Consider the following 25,193-nt stretch of genomic DNA (forward strand, 5'->3'; position numbering starts at 1 on the left):
TAAGAACAAAAACCTTCCTTATTCACCTAGAAATTACCAAGCCCACAAGTAACACGATAATTTAAGTAAAACTACTTTGTAAACTCCAAAACTAGAAATAAGTTAAATAGTAGCACATTATTCAGATCAGAAGATGAAAGATAAAAAGCAATGTCATATCCTCCTGTCCATCTTTAAGTAATCACTATTTCCTCTTCTCCACATGAAATACTGGTGAGTAATGAGGAAAGAAATAAGATACTCACTCTTTCAGAGCACAAAGATAGACTAAATTGTTGGCAAAACAAAAGTAACCAACACTGAACCCAAGATATTGAAAGGAAAAGTCAAGATTAGTATTTGCTTCTTAGGATCTGTTTTTCCAAGACAAGTATGCCCCATACAAAGAGACCATTTTCTTTTAAGCTCTAAATTTCATACCTAGTAAGTTTATAGCATGCCCTATTAAAATATTTGTACAATACAATTATTCCATCAATAACAGCTTCTGGTAATGAAAGTGCCAATGTTTTCATAATAGCTTAACTATTCAGCTCTGCAAAACACACATAGTCTCATTTTTCTGATTAGAAAACCTATGTTCAAGAGACTAATTATCTTGCCAAATATTACTTTGTAATATTTGGCTATACCCAAAACTTGGATATACCCAAAACTGGAACCAAGCAGCATTTCCAAGTCCCCTAACCTTGTTATTACAATGGACAGTTGGTCCCTTTCTACTTGTCCCCACATTTCTACTAGACCCATGTGGCATGCCATATGGGCTAGTCTGCCTAGAAAATGTAAATTTCAAATCAGAATATATCACAGTCCCCTTAATAAATGCATTCCATTCTTACAGATCTCTCCCCCAATATTCACAGGTTCTTCTCAAGTTTAAAAGCATTCCTCCCCTAACCCACAAAAATTCTAATAGTGACAGTTTTTATTCCAAACCCACAAAAATTCTAATAGTGACAGTTTTTATTCCAAATGTTCTTTTATAAATCAGTTCTTAGAATGTTTATCTCTTAGTTCAGATCAAAAATGCCCAGTAGCATGGGGATTACTTCTTGTTCTTGCTGTGAAAAACCTAGATATATCAATTTAGGCACATATAAATCAAGGATATCTATTCTGGCTCATCTATTTAAACTCAAAACTTCATAGAAAACTATAAATCTACCTTCGCTTCTATAGTTTTCCTTTGTCTACTTCTTGATTCTTTACCCTTTACTTAGAACTAATTTCTTCATTTTTAAAAATTACTTTTGGTTTTACTTGGGTACACAGTGTAGTGTCAGTTTAATTTCTTTTAGGAAAGAACACTGTATGTACTACCATAAATGCATTTACTCACAAGTTAAAAATAGATGCCCTTTGCAAACATTTTGTCCACACAAACTATACTTAGTATATAATACCACTAACTAAGTTGAACTTAACATTAAAAAAAAGTCCATTCAAAACATACCTTTTGATTTTCTTCTTTAAAAACTCTCTCTTCCCCTGCTAAACGAGTATGCTTCCTCAGGGCACTTGGAGAGATGTCAATTCTCCTTAACATAAAAAAAAGTCTATTTGTAGTCACATTAATTTATGGTTCAAAAAATTCCTCAGAACTGTCCATTTTTATAAAGGAAAATTACTAAACAGTAATTCTAGTAATTTCTCCCCCAGTATACTTTAGCATTGATAAGATTATTAATCTAATTCCAAATAGACTAAGAAAGACTATATCCACTAAAATTAAAATGCTTCAAGTATCTTTATATATAAAGAAGTCTAGCCTTTTAAAACAATCATAAAGAACTCATTTTGATTAAATTCAGTATTATTGTCAACCATCATACAATTATACTTCCAAATCTTCAATGAACACATATATACCATTATTTCTTCCTAAGTATATCCAGTATTTTTACACATTCAGTGGATCTTTAATTTTATGCTGTGCCTTTCCTTTTTAAGCTAGTGTCAGTTGCAACTTTTCAGAGCTTCTTTAGTAGTCACCACCAAAACCCTACCTACTGTGTACTATGTACTGAGATACTTTATAACCAATACTAATTGTCACTGTCACCCTGCAAGAGGCACTGTTGTCCTTTTTTAGTAGATAGAAAAAAACTAACGTTCAGAGATAACTTGTTCATCACAATGAAGTTACAGAACCAGGATGTCAACATAATTGCCTGACTTAACATTTATATTCTTATGAAAAAACAGTTCTGTCATGAAACATTTTTATTTTACAAACTTACTGGAAGTAAATTAAATTAAAGGCATCCATCGGGCTCCCGGTGCATGGAGCCTGCTTCTCCCTCTGCCTGTGTCTCTGCCTCTCTCTCTCTCTCTCTGTGACTATCATAAATTAAAAAAAAGAAAAAAAAAAAAAGGGATCCCTGGGTGGCGCAGCAGTTTGGCGCCTGCCTTTGGCCCAGGGCGCGATCCTGGAGACCTGGGATCGAATCCCACATCGGGCTCCCGGTGCATGGAGCCTGCTTCTCCCTCTGCCTGTGTCTCTGCCTCTCTCTCTCTCTCTCTCTGTGACTATCATAAAAAAAAAAAAAAAAAAAAAAAATTTAAATTAAAGGCATCCAACTTCCTCCCAAAAAAACAAATGTGTTATCTACTGAATTCCTTACTGGGGAGTGATTAAGGAGTATTTTAAATTCTAAGAACCTGTTTAGACCAAATGAACTGAAAATTTTAAAAACTATAAATTACAAACTTTTCAAGGCTGGAATACGCTTATTTAAGGTATGAATCAGAAATAAAACCAAAGCTCATTTTGTATCATGATAGCATAGTTCCAATATGATATTGTTTAAACAGTGTCTTCCTATCAAAACGTTTTTATGCCCATTCAATAGTGCACATACCTGTGTATCTCAGGGCTCTTTTGCCTGGTACTATGTTCTTCGGTGGCTTTCTGATACGAAGTGAATCTCTCGTTTAGGGTCATTGCAGCTGATTTGAAGTATTGCTCTGTTGATTTAGGAGAAATACTGTCCAATTAGTTATCTTTACTTCAAAGGAAATTTTCATTTGTGACAGAAGGGCATTTGGCGTGAAAGGAAAATAAAAATATTCAAGAAACCTAGCAGAAGAGAATCAAGTGTTACAAAGACCTCCTACTCTGTCCCTTTTAACTTCTCGTACCTCAACAGGTAACAGATACAAAACTCCTCAGAAGGCCCTGTCGATACTACATATAATCCAAGAACAATAAACAGATGGAGAATCTCTAACTAGTTTTCAATAATGCACTACTTCCTCAAACAACAAAAAGGAACAATAATGTGTGTACCTCCTTATACCTTACCGATATGAACCAATGAAGTTATTACTTCAAGTAATCATTTGCAGAAAACAAAAAATACTGAAATAACTACACAGTTGGTTTTAGTAAACTAATACAATTATTTCATCAAGAACTATGTTGACAACAAAAAAAACTGATTTAAGAAAAAACGGAGTACTACCATTTCAATTGAAAAAAATATTTTTCAATCAATTAACAATAATTACACCAAAAATCTGGCATCTTGGCAAACCTGACAGCATATTTGCTATTATTCTCGTCCTTCTTTTAAATTTTAAAATCAGTAATATCAATACTAGCTTTTAAATCATTCAAGATATGCTGTAAATGTAAAATAGAAAGACGTATAAAGTCATGAAATGTTACATTACGAAGCAAGCTATCTGCTTAACAGGTCAACATACATCTGTGTCAACTTACCGCCCAATATCCAGCACATGTCTCATAACCAATCATTAAAACTTGAAACGGCCACTACAAGGGTAGTGCCTCAATCATAATTCCATGAAACCCAGGAATTTGAGCTAGCAACTCAGTTTTTATGCCATTTTTGCCAGGAAGACAGAAGATTCAACTTTGCCTGTATCTTTCAACAGCTATTTTACTTTGAAACATGGATTTTGCCATTTCAAAACATATTCCAGGACCTAGTTACAATGAAAAAGAAAACATCACTGGGCATTTTCAGCTCTAAATTAAGAAAGAGCTGTTCAGATCGGTTGCAACAATACCAATAATGAAACATAACTACAGTTCTTTAAAAAAAAAGAAAAAGAAAAAGAAAATGAAAAAGAAAAAGAAAAAATTTTATAAAAACCTGATCTCAAAATTCAGCAATAAATTGTAAAATGTGGAGACAGGTCAAAAAAGGTAAAAAAAAGAAAAAAATGTTAAGGTTTCGTATTTTATGTACCACAATAATATGGTCATAAACTGGTTCACAAACCTAGTTATAGCCAAATAACAAAACTCTTGTTATCATGTTTAAATAATTACAGTCAAAAAGAAATGCATTAACTATTCACTGTTTTGAAACATCAACCGTATAAAAGAATTCGCTAGTGACAGGTTTCAGCTATTACAATGAGTTGTTCTCACACAAAAAGAAACTTTAAAAAATGGCATTTAAGACCAACAACCACAGAGCTTCCTGGGTAAGAACCTACTTCACAGTAAGCTGCCTTTTAAACACAAAAAGAAAGTAACAAAAACAAAACAACCTAATTGCCCAAAAAGTCACACCCTAAAACCTTTGAAAATTACTAGTAACTTTTGATTTACATACTGGTGAAAACAGAGGATCATTACTTTAGCTGAAATGAACACCCTTATCTTCAGGTAACGAATTGTCATTATTATCCTAATTAGTAACTATTCATATAATCACTACTCATCTAACATATTAAATTTCTTGAACTTTTTTCCTTATAGAATTCCAATAAACTCTTCTCCAATGTATCATTTAAAAAAACTAAGTATTGCAACAAATTAAATAACAAAAATATAGACAAAATCAATACTGCTTTTCTGCTGGTTTCAAGTGTCTTTAAAAATGGAAAAGAAGTTCTTAATAGTACTCAGTAATAATACAGCCTCACTTTATTATAAATTTATGCAAGAGTGCATTATATGGCATATTCATGCAATGAGAAAACATCTGTAAGCATTCTGCCCTTCAGGTACAACGACACATTTCAAAGACTCCTCATTAAATAAGTAAATATCAATTTTCTCATTATATACATTTTTAGAGTATGTTTCAACTCTACCTGGTATTTCAATCACTTTTTATTAAATATCTCCATGGGTCTTAATGTCAGCAAGACTGATGGCTCTTTCATGAAACTATTTCTCCAAATTTCTAATGGTCCCTATGTGTACTTGCTAGCCCTAAAGTACATTATTAAAAGTCTACCTATTCATTTTCATTTGCAAGAAAAATTTCATTCACGATAGTAAACATACCTTTTACATGATGAACCAAGGACACAATGTGTTGAATAAAAGACTCTGAAGTGCTTTTGCTGGCCTGTGGCAACTTAATGTGGTCAAAGATGGATCGGAATTCTTGTTCCTTCTTGACAGAATGGACAAGTGTACTAGCAAGTAGCCTGTCTTTAGTCAAGGAAGCAGGTCTGGAGCATATCGGTAACAAACACACACATAAACAAAATATACCATTGGTTTGAATATGAAATGGGAGTATGTTCAGAAAGTAAGATAATTAACTAGGATATTAAGTAAACCACACAGATTATTTCCTGGGCATCAGTGTGGAATTACCTGTTAGAATCATCAAGAGGAACAGGTGCCATTTTGAGTTTGACTTCCGGACGATGCGAATCACTGGCTATCATTTTGATCCTAAGTGGGCTCTCCTCTCGGAAGGTAGACTTTTCTCGTGCATCCAGATTCTTGTGTAGAGGGGGACTGTAATCAAAGAGGTCTTTGAGCTTTTCAGACTTTACCTGCTCAGGTGATTGAGTTTCTTTCTTTACTGTTATTCTCTCAGAATTTTTGTCGTCTTCCTTGTGCTTATCTTTTGCAGTGCTAGGCCTTTCCACTACGTAGCCAGTCTCTTTAAGTTTATAATTTTTTTCTTCTCTAAATCCGTCACTTTCTCTATTGCCTTTCAGTGAAACTTTGGACTTGTACTTGGGTCCTTCCTCCTCAGTATTCCGGTGAGATGTAGTAGCAAAATTTTTACCCTGATCTGCAAGGACTGACTTTCTGAACTGTCTATAATCCTCTGTCTCCTCTGTGTCATCCCCTTCTGAATCGTTAAACTTTTGTTTTCCAGACTCTTTATCACTAAAGTAATCTAGTGCTTCCTGATCTTCCCATTCTCCCTCTGCCCTCCCTTTCTCTGATCCTTTCTCCTTTGGAGCCTCTTTATCCCTGGTATTACCCCTATCAAGCAGGAATACTCTAGACTCTTCATCTGTGAACCTGTGAATAAGCAGAGAAGAGAATGGTAACTCTGGATTGCATTCACTGTGGATCACTTGTATACTTATATGTGCTGCCCAATACTGTAGAGCCAGTAATAAAGAGAAAAAAAAAAAAACTCTACTGAATAGTGTTTTCTTCAGATTCCACTTTTAAAAAACATCAAAAGCAACCATACAGCACTTATGTACTGAATTTTTAAATACATTTACATACTAAACCCTTTCTCAAAAACTTTTTCTAGTCATAGGTCACAATTCTGCACTAACAAATCCAATTATCCAGAACTTCTATAACCTGCAACAGTTTAATTTTTAAGGCTAAAGAAAACCCATAAGCAACATATTTCTCTATCAGAATTCTACTTATAATTATACTCAAAATTTCAGACTATTACATTTATCTACCAAAAATAGTTCACAAATGACTTTAAATTAATATTATTTAATACTCTGAATCACAAAATATTTCATATATACTCTGCTGCAGAAAATGATTTCTGGGAATACTGAATACTGTATCAGTTCAACAAGAAATTTAAATGTAGTTTGTACAGCACTACCCCATAAATATTTGCCTACCTGTTCTATTTTCTCAGAGTCAAACTACATTAGAACCCAATTTTCACTGAGTTTTTTGGCAACTCTAGCAATGCTTGAAATCAGAATTTAAACAAAGTATGTTTCAAATGTTACTAGAATAAGAAATACCATTATCTTTTTATAGTCAAATTTCTTAATAATTGGCAGCTGCATGTATAATACCACACAAGTAAGAACATGCACTATAACTACATTATTTATGTAGGACACATTATAATGATGAAGGAAACAAGCTTTCAGTGCTAATACAAAATTTATCTCTGCAAGTTCTTACAACAAGTTTACCATCAGTTATGCTTTATGCTACTCAATTTCTTGTCTACAATAATTCTTGACTGAGAGTAAAATTAAAAAGAAAAATACAAATTAGCTTCTATTAAAACACTTAATTTGCAAAGTTAACCACATACAGTGTAAACAACTTAGAATTATAAAGTCTTGAGTAACAGCTAATACACCTCATAGTGCAATGTTAAGTCTTAAAAATCGAAAGAGAATTCAAAATTAAGAGTATTAATATTATTATCTAAATATTTTAGTGCTTACCTTTTTAAGAATTTTCCTGTCTTTGCAGATTCCTGATCTCCACCATCAGGATAAAATGAAGAACGTCCCCTAGCGTCATCTCTTGGAGCATTCTGTGGTGTGATTGTCTTTGCAGGGCTTCTTCGTGAAGGGATATGATGAATTGGACTATTCTGAGAAGGACTGTACCGACTAGATCCATTTCCAACAGAACCAGACCCAGACCTTTCAGGACTATGCTGAATGGAATGTGAATGCTGAGAGGGGGTGTTTTTTGCAGAGTGGACTGTACTGAGCATGGGGGCATCAGAGCAAGATGAACTCTGACTAGGTGGTGTAGCAATCGGTGAAGGACTATGAGGTGATCTGGGACTATTATCATAAGCTGAAAGGCCAGGCCAAATATCACCAGATGTGGCTGATGATTTGTTAAACTCATCAATAGATTCAGATGGGTCATGTTCAAATGTATCTTTCGGCTCCTCCTGTGATTTACTTTTCAAAGGACTCTCTTCTTGGGGCTCCCCTTCAGCTTTTTTGGTTTGTTTTTCCTGAGACCCTCGTCTTTTAGAGACAGGAGATTTGCTATATGGGGATGAAGAACGAGAAGAGGATGATCTTGGAGACCTAGAAGATCTATATGACCGGCGAGATCTGCTTCGGGATCTTTGAGAAGAAACGGATCTTCTTTTTGGACTCCTGGAACGTGAACGACCTCGTCTAGGACTCCTAGAGTGTCTTCTATTCCAGACAGGTCTATAACCACCTCGATGATATCTACCTCCTCCTCCTTGATAATACCCTCTGCCCCTTCCTCTGTACCCATAAGGTCGTCTCATTCCTCTATTATTTCTGTAATCTCGGCGATAATCTCTAGAATAAATACGATCTCTACTACGAGATCTTGAATATGTCCTGGAACGAGACCTAGAACTAAAAATGAAATAAATATCAATACAAGAAAAATAAACTATTCCATTCTATCCTCCTAAATACTCCTGGTTGAATTTAACAGGTCAACAGTCAAAATCAGAAGTGTGCATTTGAAAAACAAAACCCCTCATTTATATAAAAGTAAAGTTTACTGTTTTAAAAGTCTCACTTCTGAGATAAATATTGAGAGAATAAAGTAAAGGCCTTAGGAACAAAGGCATAGAAAACAAGGGAAAATATCCAACAGGACACACTAAGAAATTAATAAAGTTATAAAGGCACTTAAAGTAGCAGAGTAAAAGAATATTTAATGGCATAGAAGAATATTCATCAGTGAAATACTACTGGCTAAAGGCATACATACTGAGACATCAGAAACAATGAGAAACTGAAATAATATGCAAAGATAGTTTACAGTCATATTATTCTCACTATCCAACTTATCTCAACATAAATTCAAAGAAATTCACTATACAAAAGCACAGTATGGTAAGAATCTGAGATCTGAAGTCACATTAACTGAACTCAAACTTAAGTTCTGACATTTACTAACTTGCAACTTGAACAATTCTCAATTTCCCCAACTCTAAAATGAAGGCAAGAATAGATCCACTTCACAAGGCTGACAATAAAATATACTGAGTTTAGGATTGTAGCTAAATATAGTAAGCACTCTATAATCAATCATTAGCTGATTAAAAGCACAGTAATTCACCTGTATCTCTTCTTCCTAGAATGCGATCTTGATCTTGATCGAGAACTAGACTGTGATCTAGACTTTGATCTTGAAGAATGTGATCTAGAATTGGAGCGACCCATTTCTTTCTCCTAGTTAATGAGAGCAAAAGTAAAAAATCACAATTCAATGAAAGACGTTTCACACCTGTATATATATGTTGTAAAACTACGTTTTACAAGACTTAAGTTTCTTTCTTCTTTTTTTTTTTTTTAATTTATGATAGTCACACACAGAGGGAGAGGCAGAGACACAGGCAGAGGGAGAAGCAGGCTCCATGCACCGGGAGCCCGACGTGGGATTCGATCCCGGGTCTCCAGGATCGTGCCCTGGGCCAAAGGCAGGCACCAAACCACTGCGCCACCCAGGGATCCCCAAGACTTAAGTTTCTTAAAGGATATTACTTATCACCATTTTCATATGAATACTAATACAATTATCCCTAACTATTTATCTTCACCTGCATGACAGATACTGTATATTGCAGATAGGACAGAAGATTTCTACGGACTATACTATCTATGTACCTCAATTCAAAAAGGCAGCAGCTGCAGAAGCCAGAAAGAGCAATCTAAGACTACAGTAGTATGTCAGATGTTACTCCATGCCCAATATAAATGCCTACCTCTCCTGTAAAAAAGATAAAAAAAAAAAAAAAAAAATAGCAGAGCAATAATATCAGATAAGGCACCTGAAACAAAGAAAATACAAGTGGCATAATACTAAAAATAATAAGAGTAAACCTAGCAGACTATCATCCTAAATGTTTATGGCCTTAAAATGGGGCTAAATTAAAGAAAAAAAAAAGGGGGGCTAAATTAACCACTCCACGTATACAACACTGCATGATTACACAAAAAAATGGACGTATGTTTAAAAAAAAAAAAAAGGACTTATGTGAACAATGCTAGTTCATCCTGTAGCTTTTGGGTAAGTAGAAGTAAAAGGATAAAAAACAAACGAGAAAGATTGCTGCAAGAAAGATACTGGAAGTACAAGAAAAAAAAAGTTGGGTGCCAATAGTCAAACTTTTCTCAACACTACTTAATATCTAGTGCAATAATTAAACCTCACTGGGTACAAAAATCATTAACAGGACTAAATAATTTAGAGAACCTATATGCGCCTCCCTAAGTTTATTTCTGCTGTAACTATTTCCAAATTTCCACTAACTTATTACCAAAATAAGCTATTTCCATAAAAATGGGCTCACTGAACTTCTAATATCCTGTTAACTGCCACAGAAACAATTTCTCCTACAACCAAATATTTTTGAAAGCTTTTATTTTTACCTACCTAAGCACTGCTCCATATTATGAAAATAGTACTTAAAAGTACTACAATGGATTTCAATTACAGAAGCAACACAATGTCCATACATATTTCATCAAAACCATAAATGACAAATTTAAGGTTTCACATTTCAAAATAAAACTATCCTCATAAAGACAAATATCAGCTCTATCTTCTTGTAAATAATATATAAAGACAGTATCTTCCTGAGAGTTGTAGTGAAGACTAAAGGAGTTGATACATGTAATACAATCAACTTTAATTACCTTAATAGCGATTTAAGGATGTTAAAAAAGCTAAGTTACAGAATTCCTCTTATATGCATATGGAGAGAGAAGTTATTATCCTGCATCTAAGTTGATGTGTTTATAAAAGTGGAAGGAGACAAAAAACAGAGAAGCAGGAGAGAAAAAAAGAATCTTTTTCCTAAAACTTCTAAATCTAGCTTATTTAATATAAGCCACCAAAATGCAAAAAAATAATAATAAATTTTAAAAAAGCTTCAAACTTATGACTTTCAATCACTCAAATTCATGAATTAAGTAGTCACATTTTCTCAAATAAACCAAAACTGAAAAGTAGAAAAATGAATGCTATTTACCTTGGGTTTTATGCAGGAATAAGCAGTCAAGTGAAGTCTTTGAGATACTGTAAAATTCTTCCTGGAGAAAATGTTCTGAGAAATTAAACTCAATTCAAATTCCTAGCAAAGATAAAAAAAAAAATACACATATATGAGTTTGATTTATGGTAAATATCCACTGTTCACAATAATGAATTATGGTTAGCACTGAAGTAAACTCTTAATAAAGGTACTAATGATTTCACGGAAAGGGAACCTGTTTTAGGAAATGAACTTTTAACCATAAAAGATTAAGAAATTTTTTTTGCTTTTATCAGAATGTAGAAGTGCACCATGAAGCTGACAGCATTTTATTTTTTAATTTAAATACTTGAATTCTCATTTTAGCAATTTGGACTTTAGAAAACAACCTATGCTGCTATCCTATCAGAAAATTTTCAAGTGGCTAATATAATGCCAAATACGGTATTCTTAGAATATCAAAACATGTCATCTACTAGTAATTATTCATATTGCTACAATTATACCTTAGCTAAAGTATGAATTTATCTGTAAGGCTTTGCTACTTATCTTATTCTTTATTCTCTCTTGGCCACTTCCTTTGTACAGTTCAGTTTCATCTGAAACTGGTCTTTAGGATTCTTATTAAGAGCTATCACAGTAAGTAAGCTCTGTGCCTAAAATCATTTTGATACATGCAGACATTCCAATAAAAGTCTATAAATCAAAATACCTAATGAAAACCAACAGTCTTACTAATTTACTATTACAATGCAAATAAATTTAAATTTTGCACAAAATATTAAGCAGCTATCAATAAAGGTTATTAGCCTCAAAGTAACAATCAGTGATTACCAATTACATGCAAAGAATAGTCAAAAAACACTAGGAGAGTAGAAACTAAATAGAAGATTAAAACATGCCTAACAAGGAATTCACAGACCACTTTAAATGAAAAAAATACATATAAATATGAAAATCTGTGGATCTTACCAAAGATCCAATAAAAAAATGCAACAAAATTGGAAATACAAAAGAAACGTTAAGATTAAACTGGTGAATCAAGAATATTGTTCCCCTATATACCAATGGCCCTACAGTTGAGGAGATAAAAAGATTTGAAGTTCAAATTAGAAGAATAGGAACTAATACTTAGGGGAAACATACTAAAATAAAAAATAAAAACAAAAGACCAAAAAAAAAAAAAAAACCAATAAATAAATAAATAAATAAAAACAAAAGACCATAGATACAGAAACAAAAGGATTTCTAAAGTGTATGCATGTTTAATTTTAAAAATATCAAATCCCCCCAAGGAGGCAGAGAGAAACTAATCATCTAAACTGATGCTTGTTATGAAACTTTATTCTGGACCTAGAAGTCCAATACTATACTGATTCACTCCTGGAAGTGATACAGGGCTCATTTTAACTAATACTTCCCCCTAAACAATTCGAGAAGGCTAATTTTAATTTCTACATATCTGAAGGAAAACCAACTGCCAAATCTCTCTTTATGCCAGATCATGACTTTTGAAATTCCAAGAAAATATACACTAGAAATAACAAAGGCAGGAGGGGCTGCAGGCTGTTATACTAGTAGATAGGCATTCTTGTTCCAACCTATAAATATATTCAAGTATCCATAAAAGAACTCCAAGATATGTAAAGTATGATGAATATTTAATATAACATTTAATGCAAAATATAAACATTTAGTAACAATATTTAATAGTACAAAAACCATAATCAGTTCAGCTAACATTTTTTAAATAAAAATCTATGTACAAAGCACTATGCTAGGTTTTACAGGAAATGGGAGTATGGAAGAAGTGCCTGTTCTCCAAAAACCAACTAAAGAGGAACAGAAATCAACAATTCATCGCAAAAAACATCTGAATACCAACCACGTGCTAAATAAAATCATCTAATCCTCATAACCTACATGTTAACTCATCTCTCAAATGACAAGAATTCGAAGTTTTCAGAATTCATCTGAATTTACAAGGTGCCTATTACATGCTAGGCATTATTATTGTAGCACTGGAAATACTGTACTTCAAGTGAGACATTAAATTTCCTACTCTCTCGGAGCTTATGTTAAAGGGAGGAAAATTTAAAAAAAAAAAAAAAAAAACCTACTAGCTGATGTATTAAGAAGTGGAGAGGACCACAAAGGTGGGTTATTGGGCCCTCTTTAAGAACGTTAAAGCTAAAGACAAGGAACACTGCAAAGTTACACAGAAACAAAAGCATTCTAGGCAGAAGACACAAACTTGGTAAATTCAGAACAGAAAGACCACTAAGATGATTAACACACTCTGATCATGGGGATGGTATGAGATAAGGTGGAAGAGGTAGGAAAAGACCAGATCAAATTGCATCTAGAAAGCAGGCCAGATTGGATTTTATTCTAACTGCAATGGGAAGGCTCTGCAATTAGGAAAGTCACACCATCAGATTTACATTTAAAATGGCTACTGTGAACAGCATGGGCAATACAGAGAGAACAAGGAGACTAATTAGAAGGTGAAATTCAATATAATGGTTACTTGGAAAAGGTGGTAGCAATAAAGTTGGGAAAAAAAGGCAAAGTCAGAATCTGGGTTTGGAATAGTTGTCAACAGTACTTGCTCATAGGTTGGTGTGGAGCAGAGAGAATGACGGGAAAAATTCAATGTGCTCCTTAATTCTCAGTTTTGAGCTCAAACACCTACGTGATGTGCAAGTTTAGGAGAATAAACAAGATTTCTTTGCCTTTCTAGGTTGCCCATGGTCATAGAGTATAATCGGTTAATCCAGAATTTGACCCAGATCTCCTGATTCCAACTCTTGCACTCTCTCCAATATCCTGACAGGTGCTTGATGTGGCCATAACCTATATATAGAATTCAAAATGCCAAATCAATCTTCCCTTTATTACAACTAAGATCACTTACTAGCAGACTGTAAAAAAAGAGAGGGAATAAATTGCCTCCATAAAAATACATAATTTTTATACAACTGATTCATCAACCAGTGAGGAATATAAGAGAATAAATCAGGCTTTTATAAATAAAGTTCTTAAATACCTTAACAAAGTCTATCTTTTATGAAATAATACATTATGATCAACTAGAACACAAGTTAAGAAAAAAGAGCAGACAATTGAGTTCAACAAAATACTCAAGCTGAAACCCCCCTGAAAAGGGTTCTTTAGATTACTCTATCAAGCTACTTGAGTCAAGTTTTCATTTTAGTAAATTCAGGAGTTTGGCTTCCAAATTTCTGTAAACAAAGTATTGCTATTCATATCTTTAATCCTAAAACTATTATTATTACAATAAACTAGGTTCAGGACGAGGCGGTTAAGCATCTGCCTTCAGCTCAGAGCTGACCCCAAGTCCAGGGATTAAGTCTCACATCCAGCTCCCTGCGAGGAGCCTGCTTCTCCCTCTGTGTCTCTCGTGAATAAATAAAATCTTGAAAATCGTAACGACATTAACTAGATGCTCAATACTAGAAAAGTTACCTTAATCTCTTTCAGCTTCAATTTCCACAGGTATAAAAGGTATAAAATAAGGCTAACAATAATGGTACTCACTCACAAGTTTAAGGTTTCATAAACTAATGAATGTAAACAGTGTAACATTTGGCACACAGAATACACTCAAACATCAGCTATCAGGGGAGGCCTGGGTGGCTCAGCGGTTGAGCATCGGCAGGGTGTGATTCTGGAGTCATTCGGCTACCTGCATGGAGCCTGCTTGTGTCTCTGCCTTTCTCTGTGTGTCTCTCTCATAAATAAATGGAATCTTAAAAAAAATCAGCTATCATTATTGGTAACTGGTTTATAATGGTTTCTCCTGAAGGTTATCTACTAATTTTGCTTCATTCAAATGGTTCTTTTTAAGAATACTCTTAATATTTTTTGATATAGCATTAATCAGCATTATAAATGCATAATAAAATGGCTGGAATTTTGCTTTAATATCTTCTCAAAAAAGTACATAAATAATAATAAAATTGGTAAATGCTAACAATTACTAAACCTAGGTGAGGGGAGTATGGGAGTTTACTATTTTCTCTACTTTTGTGCTTGAAAATTTCCATAATTAAAAGTTTGTGAAAAAAGATACATTTAGTCACAAGTTTTTATTTCTTTGTCCAACTTGTCATCTTGCTTTAAAAAAAAAAAAAAAAAAAGACCAGACTATGCCACTCTCTGGTTCATGTGGCCTTAAAATTTTCTACCTTTTTGGAGAAATGCTGGACCCAAGTTTGAAAACTCCACAACATATTACACAAATATAGGCTAGAATTATTACTACCTTAATGTCTGTAATTTTTTTTTCAGTCCTGGAAACAAAACATTAAGCTTAAGATTCTGAGATAACACTAATGATCAACTGTCTAAGAAGCTGGATGTGAAAACGGAACAAATTCATAACCTAAAAGTAGAACCTATCATTTATACTTGCTACCCAAAGATCTACTGGGCTTCTTGAGTCCCTTTATCCACTACCTTGTTGATTAATAAATCACTATAAATTACACAGGATAATTCAGCTAGTGTTCAACTAAGGATTTTGAATGTAGTTTCTGGAAACTCACAATCCAAAGCTCTATGTATAACTTGAAAAGACTTTTACCTATTTCTACCAGTTTTCTCATCACAGTTAAATCTAATACAGCTAGCTGAATTCAATTAATTCAACCAGACTTGAGCCTATCAAATAGTTTTTAGAGATCTGTCTCCAAGTCCTAAAATACTATTGTTCTTACAAGAATCAGCTCTAGCTAAAAAATCTCCTATGCCATCATTTTAATTCTGAATGAAAGGGGATTCCAATATTTATCACCATGTTACAGTGAAAACATGGTATCCATAAAACAAGATGACTATAAGCCATCAGTACATAAACTTTGGGTTTTTCACCGTGAGTTATTTTAGATACATAATCCTCATAAAATTACTTCTTCTGAATTGGCTAGAATCACATAAAAATGGAAATAAAGTTGTAGCGGTTTTACGTTGACTTCTTTTGTCTAAACAGTAGCCCAACTATTCCAACGAGAGGGTCCAACCGGAATGAGAATTTACACGATTAAGGAATTTTGATCTTTAATACCCAAGAAAAATTAAAAGGCGCTGCTGCAAAAAGATGTGTCTATCTAATCTCTTTACATCAGTTTTAGTCAAATCTGCCTTCAACTTTAGTAATAATTTTTTTCAATCTAAAACGTTAAAAAAAATTGACGTAGAAAATTTTGCCAACTAATATTGGCAATATTAGTTGCCAATACTGCTACTTGATTGTAATAAGGTGAATCTTAAACGTGAAGAAGGCCAAGTTATGGACTTAAAACGAGGGCAAAATCCCTAACTTCAACTCCCCACTACCCATTACCCCAGCTGACTACCCATCATGGTTGCAGTATTTCTGACTCGTTATAAAGACCTGCATCACATGGCGAAAGGTGACGGTGTCGCTCGTACTACTGGAGAACCGCCTTTAGGGTCCGCGGTCCTGGCCCGGGGGGGGGGGGGGGGGGGGGGAGGGCCACTCTTCCATCCACCAGCTGAGGCCTGCTCCCCACGCTGGGAAATGGTAACTAGGCACCAACTCTTGAAGAGTCAAGAGTGCGCACGTTCGCTTCAAAAGAGAGTGGGCTGCCGGGGGATCCGGCATTAACTACCTCGGCGAAAACTGTCCCGCGACACCGAGGGTCGGAGGCGGACACCGGTGTCAGAGACGAGAGACCGCAGAACATGTTGCTAAGACAGAAACAAAAAAAAACGAGGCGTAAACCGACGGGTTAGAGTGAAGCCGGAAAAAAAAGGAGTTTAAAGACGACGCGAAAATGGGTCAACCTACCCAGCTCACTTTGCTGCAGGTCACAGTTGTTTTACCAAAGCCCCAAAACCTGGAAGAAAGGTGGCGCTACCAGCCAATGAGAAGCGAACACAAGCTGCACCTCCAGCGGTCTCAGGAGCCGTAGGCGGAGAAAGGAGGAAGCGCGCGTGCGCCGGGAGATTTCAGCCGGGCGCGCGCAAGGGTCCGGGCCGAGGAAATGGGGGAAGGGTTGAAGAGGGAGATATGCGCACGCGCACGGGAAGGCCGCGCGGTCTCTGGGTTTAGAACCAGGTTCGTAACCGCGCGCGCGCGCGCATCTTTCTCACTACTCACGCCACCCCCCACCTTTTCGACCAGTAATGCCTCGAAAACCTGAGGGGATCTGATGGAGAAACGCATAAATAACGGCGAAACATCTCGTCGGTCCTCCTGTAGCCGCCAACGCCTCACTCCCCACAAAAGATTCAAAAATATTCACTCGTCGTCGGCATTTACTGCGCTTTGAGTGATTTGAATGAAGCATGGGGCCTACCTGAAACGCGGAAAGCACGGTTCCCGGGACTTATCTCCGTTGTAACTACACAGCGGCCATTTCCCGACTCAAGAACGGGAGGAAAACCATAGAGCTATCTTCGACGCGCTAGCTCGTCTCCGTCACTTCCGATTTGGGGCGTGGCTGCCAGTGCCGCTAAATATCTGGGCTAGCCCCGCCCACCCTTCCGCTCTAAACCGGCTCCCTAGCTATTAAGATGTTTGCCTGAGGCTTTCTGGGAAGTCGCGTGGCTGGTCTCGCGCGAGGATCTGGCGGCTCCGCCCTCCGGCCTTGAGCTGCCGCCTCACCCCGGGTGACGGTAGGCAGTGGGCGGGGTGTTTGTCAGGCCGTGAGGTCTTGCTGGCCGCATGGTGGAGTTTGCGGGAGGCTCGACTCTCTCTGAGGGTACGCTTTGGACCTCTCTGTCGATCCCACCTTTTGCTTGTTTGGTCTGTTCTTTCTGTGGCGCTGACTCAGACCGGAACAAAGACCCAGTCTCACGCGGAGGAAAAAGACGGGGAGGCTAGCGGGCTGTGTGTGATCGCACACCGAGTCCCCGGTGACCAGTGGGCGCCGAGTTTCTTCTTAGACGTCTTAACTGCAAGTGTCGCTTTCGCTTTGCTATAAAATGTGCCGAACGCACTTCTGTAGTAGAAAAATGGCCATGAGCTAAGTCCCTTTCCAGAGTGGCGTCAGACCAACTCCGCTACCCCTGACGGAGTTTGCGCCGCGGTGTTCCTCGGCTCGGGCTGTCTGTCCGGCTTTGCATCGGAGGGTGGTGCTGCTTTCATCGCCGCGCTGCTAGAGAGCATCGCCACTTAGGCGCCTCGGAGCGTCGGCACGGGCGTAAAAATAATGCAGAATACGAAGCATAATGATCGTTTGTGCCGGCCGAGAAACAGCCCAGTATAGCTTGGTCCGCCAAAAATGTAAGTCAGATTATAAATAGGCAAACCGCGTTTGATTTGGACAATTTCAAATAAGAGCCGTACTGCATTCTCTATTAATACTTATCTGGGCTGCACTTTCTTCCTAAGGGCCTAAAACCCTTATTACTTTGATGTTTGGGGACATAAACTACCTGAAAGGGTCTCAAAGTTGTAATCAGCAACCAGTCTTGTGTCCGTTAAAAGCCAGTGTTGGGCCCCAGTTGTGAATTTAACGTTGGGCTTAGGGCATTCTCTCCTCACAGTATGATTTACCAGCTCAACTAGAAAAAAATACCTCATTTGCATGGGTTAAAATCTCAGTTTTCTCTCACTGTGCAGCCTGCCCCTCACCCCACCGCCACTACCACCACCATCTGAATATGGAAGTAGTAATCTTTGGTCTATGTGGTACACTGGTAAGTCCCAAGCATTTAGTAAGTGCTCAGTAAGTATTTGTTGAATGGATGAGCTATATATTAAAAGAAAAAAACCCTAACCATTGATACCTCAGTACAGCACGACTACTCTGCATGTATAGGGAGTAGAAAGTTGTTTAAAGGTTTTAATCATAGGTATGACATCGATTTGAAAAAGACTTTTAAGTTGCTGTGTGAGAAATAGTTGACATTGGGCAGCAAGATCAGTTAGGATGTTCTTTTAATAGTTTAAGTGATGTAATGATGATTGTGGTGAGAAAAAGAATTGTAAATATATTTTAGAAATGAGATTGACAGGTCCTCCTGAGGGATGTTAGGAGTTTAGAGAAAGGGAGGAAATAGTGTTGCTGCCTAGGTTATGGCTTTGATTAACTGGGTGGATTTTGGCATGTTTTAATAATTGGGAAGATTGAAGAGAATGATAGGAAAGGGAAGAATGAATAGGTTGGGAAATAGAAAGGAAATCAGGAATTCCATTTTTTTTTTTTAAAGATGTTATTTATTTAGAGAAAGAGCATGCACAGGAGCACGGTAAGGGGCAGAGGGAGAAGGAAAGGGAGAGAATCTCAAGCAGACACCTTGTAGAGCCAGAAGCAGGGCTTGATCTCTTGACCCTGAGATAACAATGTAAGCAAAACCAAGAAGCCAGATGCTTAACTGACTGAGCCACCCAGGCACCCCATTTTCAATATGTTAGGTATGAGATGTGTGTGAAACATGAAAGTAAAAAGGCAAGGTATGGAGTTAAGCATGTGGGTTTGCAATTCAAAGGAATGTTCTAGCTTGGTGATAAAATATAAAACGATACTTAAAATCACAGGATAAAAGATGTAGAGAGATAAGAGATGACCTGGGACTGAACCCTAAAGAATCCCAACATGTAGAGATTTGTTAAAAGAGGAGGAGGAGAAAAAACAACTAGTGATGGGATGCCTGGGTAGCAGTCAGTTGAGCAATAGACTCTTGGTTTCAGCTTAGGTCGTGATCTCAGGGTCATGGAACCAGGCTCTACACTAAACTTAGGGTTTTCTCTGCCTCTCCCACTCATCTCTCTCTGTCTAAAATAAATCTTTTAAAAAGAAAAAAAACAGTTGGTGAAATAGGAAATAAGTGAAATCAAGTGTACTGGTTATCTGTTGCTGCATAACAAATGACCCCAACATCTAGTAGCTTAAAACATTTATTTTTTTCACAGTGCCTGTGGGTCAAGAATCTGGGAGAGGTCATCTGGATGATACTGGCTTAAGGTCTCTCATAAGGTTGCAGTTAATCTATCAGGTGAGACTGCGGTCACCTGAAGTCTGTGGATTCACTCCAAGATCACTCAGTGTTGTTGGCAGGAGACCTCAATTCCTTGTCACATGGACTTCTCCATGGGATGCCCAGTGTCCCCTTACATGATAGATGGGATGGTGCCCTCCCAGAGTAAATGATCCAAGCAAGGACTAGCCCAAGACGAAGCTGCAGTCTATTATAACCTAATCTCAGAAGTGACACACCATCACTCTGCTGTATTTCACATGGACCAACCCCTGGTACGGTGTGGAAGGAGAATATACAAAGGTGTGAATACCAGCAGGTAGAGATCATTGGGGACCATCTTGGAGGCTGACTATCACATGAGGAGAGACAAGTGCTTCAAGTGTGTGAGGTAAAAAAAAAGACAAAGGACAAAATATCCTTATGTGCAATTTTGCCTGCAGGAAACACTGAGAGAATATAGTAACTACGCCCACCTGAACTGAGCCAGGTAGGCATACTGACAGAAGCACTTCATAGATCTACCAGCTGCTTCAATTTGCGCCCATCTACTTCTCACGTTACAACAGTCCATTTGATTTTAGAAACTCTCCTACCACTTCAAAATAACAAGTTTCCTGATACCCACTTCCACAAGTAAACTTTAGGTAATTTTAAGATAAAATACTATACTAATTATAGTACTTCTGTATTTCTTAGCCATCTCCACTCCTATTTTTATTAGATTCCTTTTTTTTTTCATGTGTAACTGATTAAATTTTTGAGTGTCATATCCCAATCCTATTTTTCCACAAATCTTGTGGTATTTGTCTTGTGATTTTGCATAGCACAGTGATTTTTATGAACACGTATGTTACATTAAAGCAAAACTGTATAATATTCAGTATATAGTCCTAATTTTAACAGGAAATTGAAGCTTAGAGAGGTAGAGTATCTTGCCAAAAGTCATATGCCTGTTAAGTGGGGAATTCAGATTTTATCAAAGATCTATCTGGCTCTAAAAACCACCTTGTTTCTACAGCAGTATTTACCTACATGAACAGTTAAAATAGGGGAAGGGAAGGAAAAATAAAATAAGATGAAAATAGAGAGGGAGGCGAACCATGAGAGATGCTGAACTCTAGGAAGTAAACAGGGTTGCTGGAGGGGAAGTAGGTGACAGGGATAATTGGGTGATGGGCATTAAACGGAGGGCACTTGAGGGGCACCTGGGTGGCTCAGTGGTTGAGCATCTGCCTTTGGCTCAGGTTGTGATCCCAGAATCCTGAGATCAAGTCCCACAGCAGCCTCCCTGCAGGTAACCGGCTTCTCCCTCTGCCTATCTCACTCTCTCTCCCTCTCTCTCTCTTTCTCTCTGTCTCTCATGAATAAATAAATAAAATCTTTAAAAAATAAACATATGAATTACCTGCACAGAAAGCATATGCACGTCAACTTTCCAGAGATAAACAATTGTGTTAAACATTTTCTTTTTTTTTAAGATTGATTGATTGATTGATTGATTCATTTATTTATGATAGAGAGAGAGAGAGAGGCAGAGACACAGGCAGAGCAAGAAGCAGGCTCCATGCCGGGAGCCCGATGTGGGACTTGATCCCAGGGATCCCCAACAATTGTGTTAATGTCAAAAATGATTGAATTTTGAAAAGTAGGCAAAGTCAGCTTGATGAACTGTGATGCCATATTTCAGTTTGTTAATCCCATTTTTAATCAAGATAGGGATTAAATGATGGGTGCCACAACTGAACCTTCTGTGTGCCTCCAAACATTTAGTCATGATCAATTTAGAGAAATGCCTGACTCTTGCTTCATGAAACTGAAAGGATTTAAAGACCAAATATATGGGAGCGGGACAAATCTTAGTCAAGTATTTAAGTTTCTGGGAGTCCTGAAATAAAGTCACATCATGAACAAAATTCTAGCTATCTTTGCAAATGACTTGTGCCTTCCAGTATACATTATATGATCTTATACAGTATCATATTAAATTTATCTTGAATGTTGGTAAAATGATTTTACCTTGAATCCATTTACCATAGATGTGCTATAAGCATTATTAGAGACCCAACAATTTTACTCTCCATCCTTTAGTCATTATAAAGAAAACTCCATTCAAATTTTCTTTTACACCGCTCCCTGCAACCTTGTGTCTGCCCCGCCCCCAGCGACCCCACCTCCAAGGCGGGACCAATAAACGGTTTGGAGGCCACAAAAAAAAAAAAAAAAAAAAAATTTATTTTACAATGAACTAGTGAAAAATTTTATAATGAGAATATAAATCTATAATCACTTTGCAACTGATCTCAATACAGCATGAAATTTTTTTCTTTTTTTTTTTCATGGAAAGGACAAGGCCTTCCCTTAACTATTTTTTTTAAGATTTTATTTATTTATTCATGAGAGACACAGAGAGAGAGGCAGAGACATAGGCAGAGGGAGAAGCAGACTCCCTCCAAAGGGCCTGATGCAGGACTCAATCCAGGGACCCCAGAATCACGCCCTGACTCAAAGGCAGACACTCAACCACTGAACCACCCACCCAGACGTCCCTCCCTTAACCACTTTATTTTCTAATAGTCTTATATTCAACAGCTCTTGTTTACCTTAGGAACAAAATACTATGTTTTGTTTGTAAAAAAAATTGTTTATTAGTATTTTTATCAAAGCTAAAAAACCAGCTGTAAGATGCACTATTATTTTAGTACCAGTAAGAAAGAAAAAAATCCTGCTCATTAATAGTGTTCATCAGTTATTGTATACATCTCGGTTTGGGTTGTTAAAATATGCAAAAATATGCATCATAAAAGTAATGTAATATGGTATTTGATTATATCATAAAGTTAAATTTTTAGTGTTCATATAACTATAGCAATTACAGATGAAACGTACTCCTCACAAATTTGTCATGAGTTTATTTCAATTTATAGATTTCTTTGATTCAGAACAAGTCTTCTATGTAAATTAAAATATAAAGAACCAGGCAGCCCGGGTGCCTCAGCGGTTTAGCGCCGCCTTCAGCCCAGGGTGTGATCTTGGAGACTGGGGATTGAGTCCCGCGTCATGCTTCCTGCATGGAGCCTGTTTCTCCCTCTGTCTGTGTCTCTGCTTCTGTGTGTGTGTGTGTGTGTGTGTGTGTGTGTCATGAATAAATAAATAAAATATTTAAATATATATATATATAAAGCCTTCTAAGAATTCATAATTCTTTACTAAATGCTATCTAAAGAAGAAAACGTGAAAGGAGCCAAGTTTTTGAAAAACTGCATGAATTGTGGAAACAAAGCCACAAGTGAGTAAGTTAAAATAGAGTAACCAGAAATCAACTCGTTCTATACCCTGGAAATGGTAAAGGAGTTAAAAACAAAACAAAATAAAAAGCTACAAAAGTAAGAAAACCGATCCTATGGAAATGACTAAAAAGAAGAGGGGGAGAGAGAAAGAGAGAGAGAAAAACTCTTAAGCCAAAGATACAATTAGGGAAGTTACTTAAAAATATTTGAAGAAATCTGGCTAGGTAGCTAGCTTTCTTTGCTTCTCTAGAAAAGTGAAAAGGGATAAATTTGAATAGCAAATAGACTTATTCTTGGCATTAAGGATTGAGGATGGGATGGTGGAAATGGAAAAAATGCATAAAGTACTATGCACCACATACTGTGATAGTAATTAATGTTCAATATTCACAAACAACGCTCCAAGAAATGTATTAGCACTCCATTGTATTTATGAGGAAACTGAACTTTTTCAGGATTAAAAATTCATCCAATAGCTAACAAATGGAAGAGCCAGCATTTTAACTCAAAGTTAAGTTTAACTCAAAGTCTGTGTCCTTTCTACTACTTTTTGGCTGAGAATTTGCAACATTGGAGTGGGAGATTGTAAATTCCATTCTTGTGTGGATGTGTTGGAGATTTTTTTTTTTTTTTTTGAAAACTCAAAAAAAAAAAAAAAGAAAACTCAAACAAGGTCTTTATTTATATTTATTTATTTTTTAAGATTTTATTTATTTATCCATGAGAGACACAGAGAGAGGCCGAGACACAGGTAGAGGAGAAGCAGGCTCATGCAGGGAGCCTGATGCAGGACGGGACTTGATCCCGGATCTCCTGGACCATGCTCTGGGCTGAAGGCAGTTGCTAAACCACTGCGCCACCCAGGGATCCGATGTGTTTGAGATTAAGTCAAAAGCACTTTGGGGAAATATTTTATGAGCAATTATGCTTAGAAGCAGTACAAATAGATGTCTTCCAAATTACTAAGAAGCTCTAACCTTTCAGAAAGCTAGCCTGTTCTTTGTCCCTTTATTTGAGTAGTTTAGGAGAAAGATGGGTTGAGCCAAAGAGGCCTGGATTTTTCCCTTGTTTAATATTATATGCTCACTTATCTCGTTTTTGAAAATGGCCTGTCTTCTAAAAGCAAGGTCAGTATTTGCTAGTTTTGAGATAGAGGTTTTCATCGTGTTTTCATCATTTATTTAGCCCTGTACTCTACAACATCAACATCCTGATTAATAAAATGAAGCAATGAGAGGAGCCCAACTCTAAAACAGCAAAGGTTTTATGGCTGCTCAGCACCTAGAGGAAAATAATCACTGAACTTCAGAGCAAAAATTATATGGGCTTCGTCCCTGTGAAAATTGATGTGGGAAACAAAAGCAGAAGAGAAACTGTTAAATTTCCTTATTCCCTACAGCCCATTGACAAGTCATTAAAACAAGCAGAGTGACATTCCTCTAGGGACTCAACTGCCTCGATGTTAGAACTTTGCTAAGGGCAAAAGGCAATCTTAGCCCAATCCCCAGGATCCTGTAAATCTTCTTTAACATATAAAAATTGCTTTAGAAATTTCCTTTATGCTATATGTTGGCAAATTGAACTCCCAATAAAAAAAATTTTAAAAAAAAAGAAATTTCCTTTATCTCTAAACCCCACAAGATATGTGTTGGCAATCATCCCCCAAGCATATGTATTTTCTCTGAAGGGTCTCATGACTCAGGTTTTATTACACAGTATATTACACAGTAGTAAATGACTTTTTCCCAACAATAGCTAACATCCTCAAGGTCCTGGAAACGTTGCTTCCAAAAATTAGAGATTTACACTATCCCTAACCCCCTCCTACCTTGAGAGTGTATATAAGAGGCCACCCCTCATGACCGCAGTGCAACTCTTCCTGTGCACAGGTCCTGTCCCCATGCTTTAATAAAATCATCTTCTCAAGAATTATTTATTGGCCGTCAACTTTGAACCCTGACTTTTTTTCCTACATCAAAAA

General features: G+C 36.6%; 1 protein-coding gene and 1 long non-coding RNA gene across 22 annotated transcripts in view; one reads left to right on the forward strand and one right to left on the reverse strand.

The window, feature by feature from the left end:
* The window catches only part of BCLAF1 (BCL2 associated transcription factor 1), a 29,507-nt gene extending 12,054 nt beyond the window's left edge, over positions 1 to 17,453 (reverse strand). For 3 of the 5 annotated variants that reach the window (XR_005353548.1, XM_038526112.1, XM_038526110.1), the window contains exons 1-8: positions 17,297 to 17,453; positions 10,947 to 11,048; positions 9,032 to 9,144; positions 7,405 to 8,316; positions 5,591 to 6,256; positions 5,273 to 5,442; positions 2,865 to 2,970; positions 1,457 to 1,541 (exon numbers count right to left, since the gene is read on the reverse strand). Coding sequence is in view for 4 of the 5 variants with exons in the window: in XM_038526112.1 (XP_038382040.1) it covers positions 1,457 to 1,541; positions 2,865 to 2,970; positions 5,273 to 5,442; positions 5,591 to 6,256; positions 7,405 to 8,316; positions 9,032 to 9,135 (2,043 nt within the window). In the remaining variant the exon portion in view is untranslated. The remainder of the gene's footprint in view (positions 1 to 1,456; positions 1,542 to 2,864; positions 2,971 to 5,272; positions 5,443 to 5,590; positions 6,257 to 7,404; positions 8,317 to 9,031; positions 9,145 to 10,946; positions 11,049 to 17,296) is intronic. The other 2 variants (XM_038526113.1, XM_038526111.1) reach the window with 1 other exon arrangement.
* The window catches only part of LOC106558576, a 29,144-nt gene continuing 20,949 nt past the window's right edge, over positions 16,999 to 25,193 (forward strand). For 3 of the 17 annotated variants that reach the window (XR_005353555.1, XR_005353549.1, XR_005353563.1), the window contains exons 1-2: positions 17,002 to 18,225; positions 19,858 to 20,569. This is a non-coding gene — a long non-coding RNA (uncharacterized LOC106558576). Of the gene's footprint in view, positions 18,226 to 18,564; positions 18,642 to 19,857; positions 20,570 to 24,397; positions 24,678 to 25,193 lie in introns of those variants that run through there. The other 14 variants (XR_005353556.1, XR_005353552.1, XR_005353550.1 and 11 more) reach the window with 12 other exon arrangements.

The sequence above is a fragment of the Canis lupus genome, chromosome 1 (genome assembly GCF_011100685.1).
Source record: "Canis lupus familiaris isolate Mischka breed German Shepherd chromosome 1, alternate assembly UU_Cfam_GSD_1.0, whole genome shotgun sequence".
Taxonomy (NCBI): domain Eukaryota; kingdom Metazoa; phylum Chordata; class Mammalia; order Carnivora; family Canidae; genus Canis; species Canis lupus.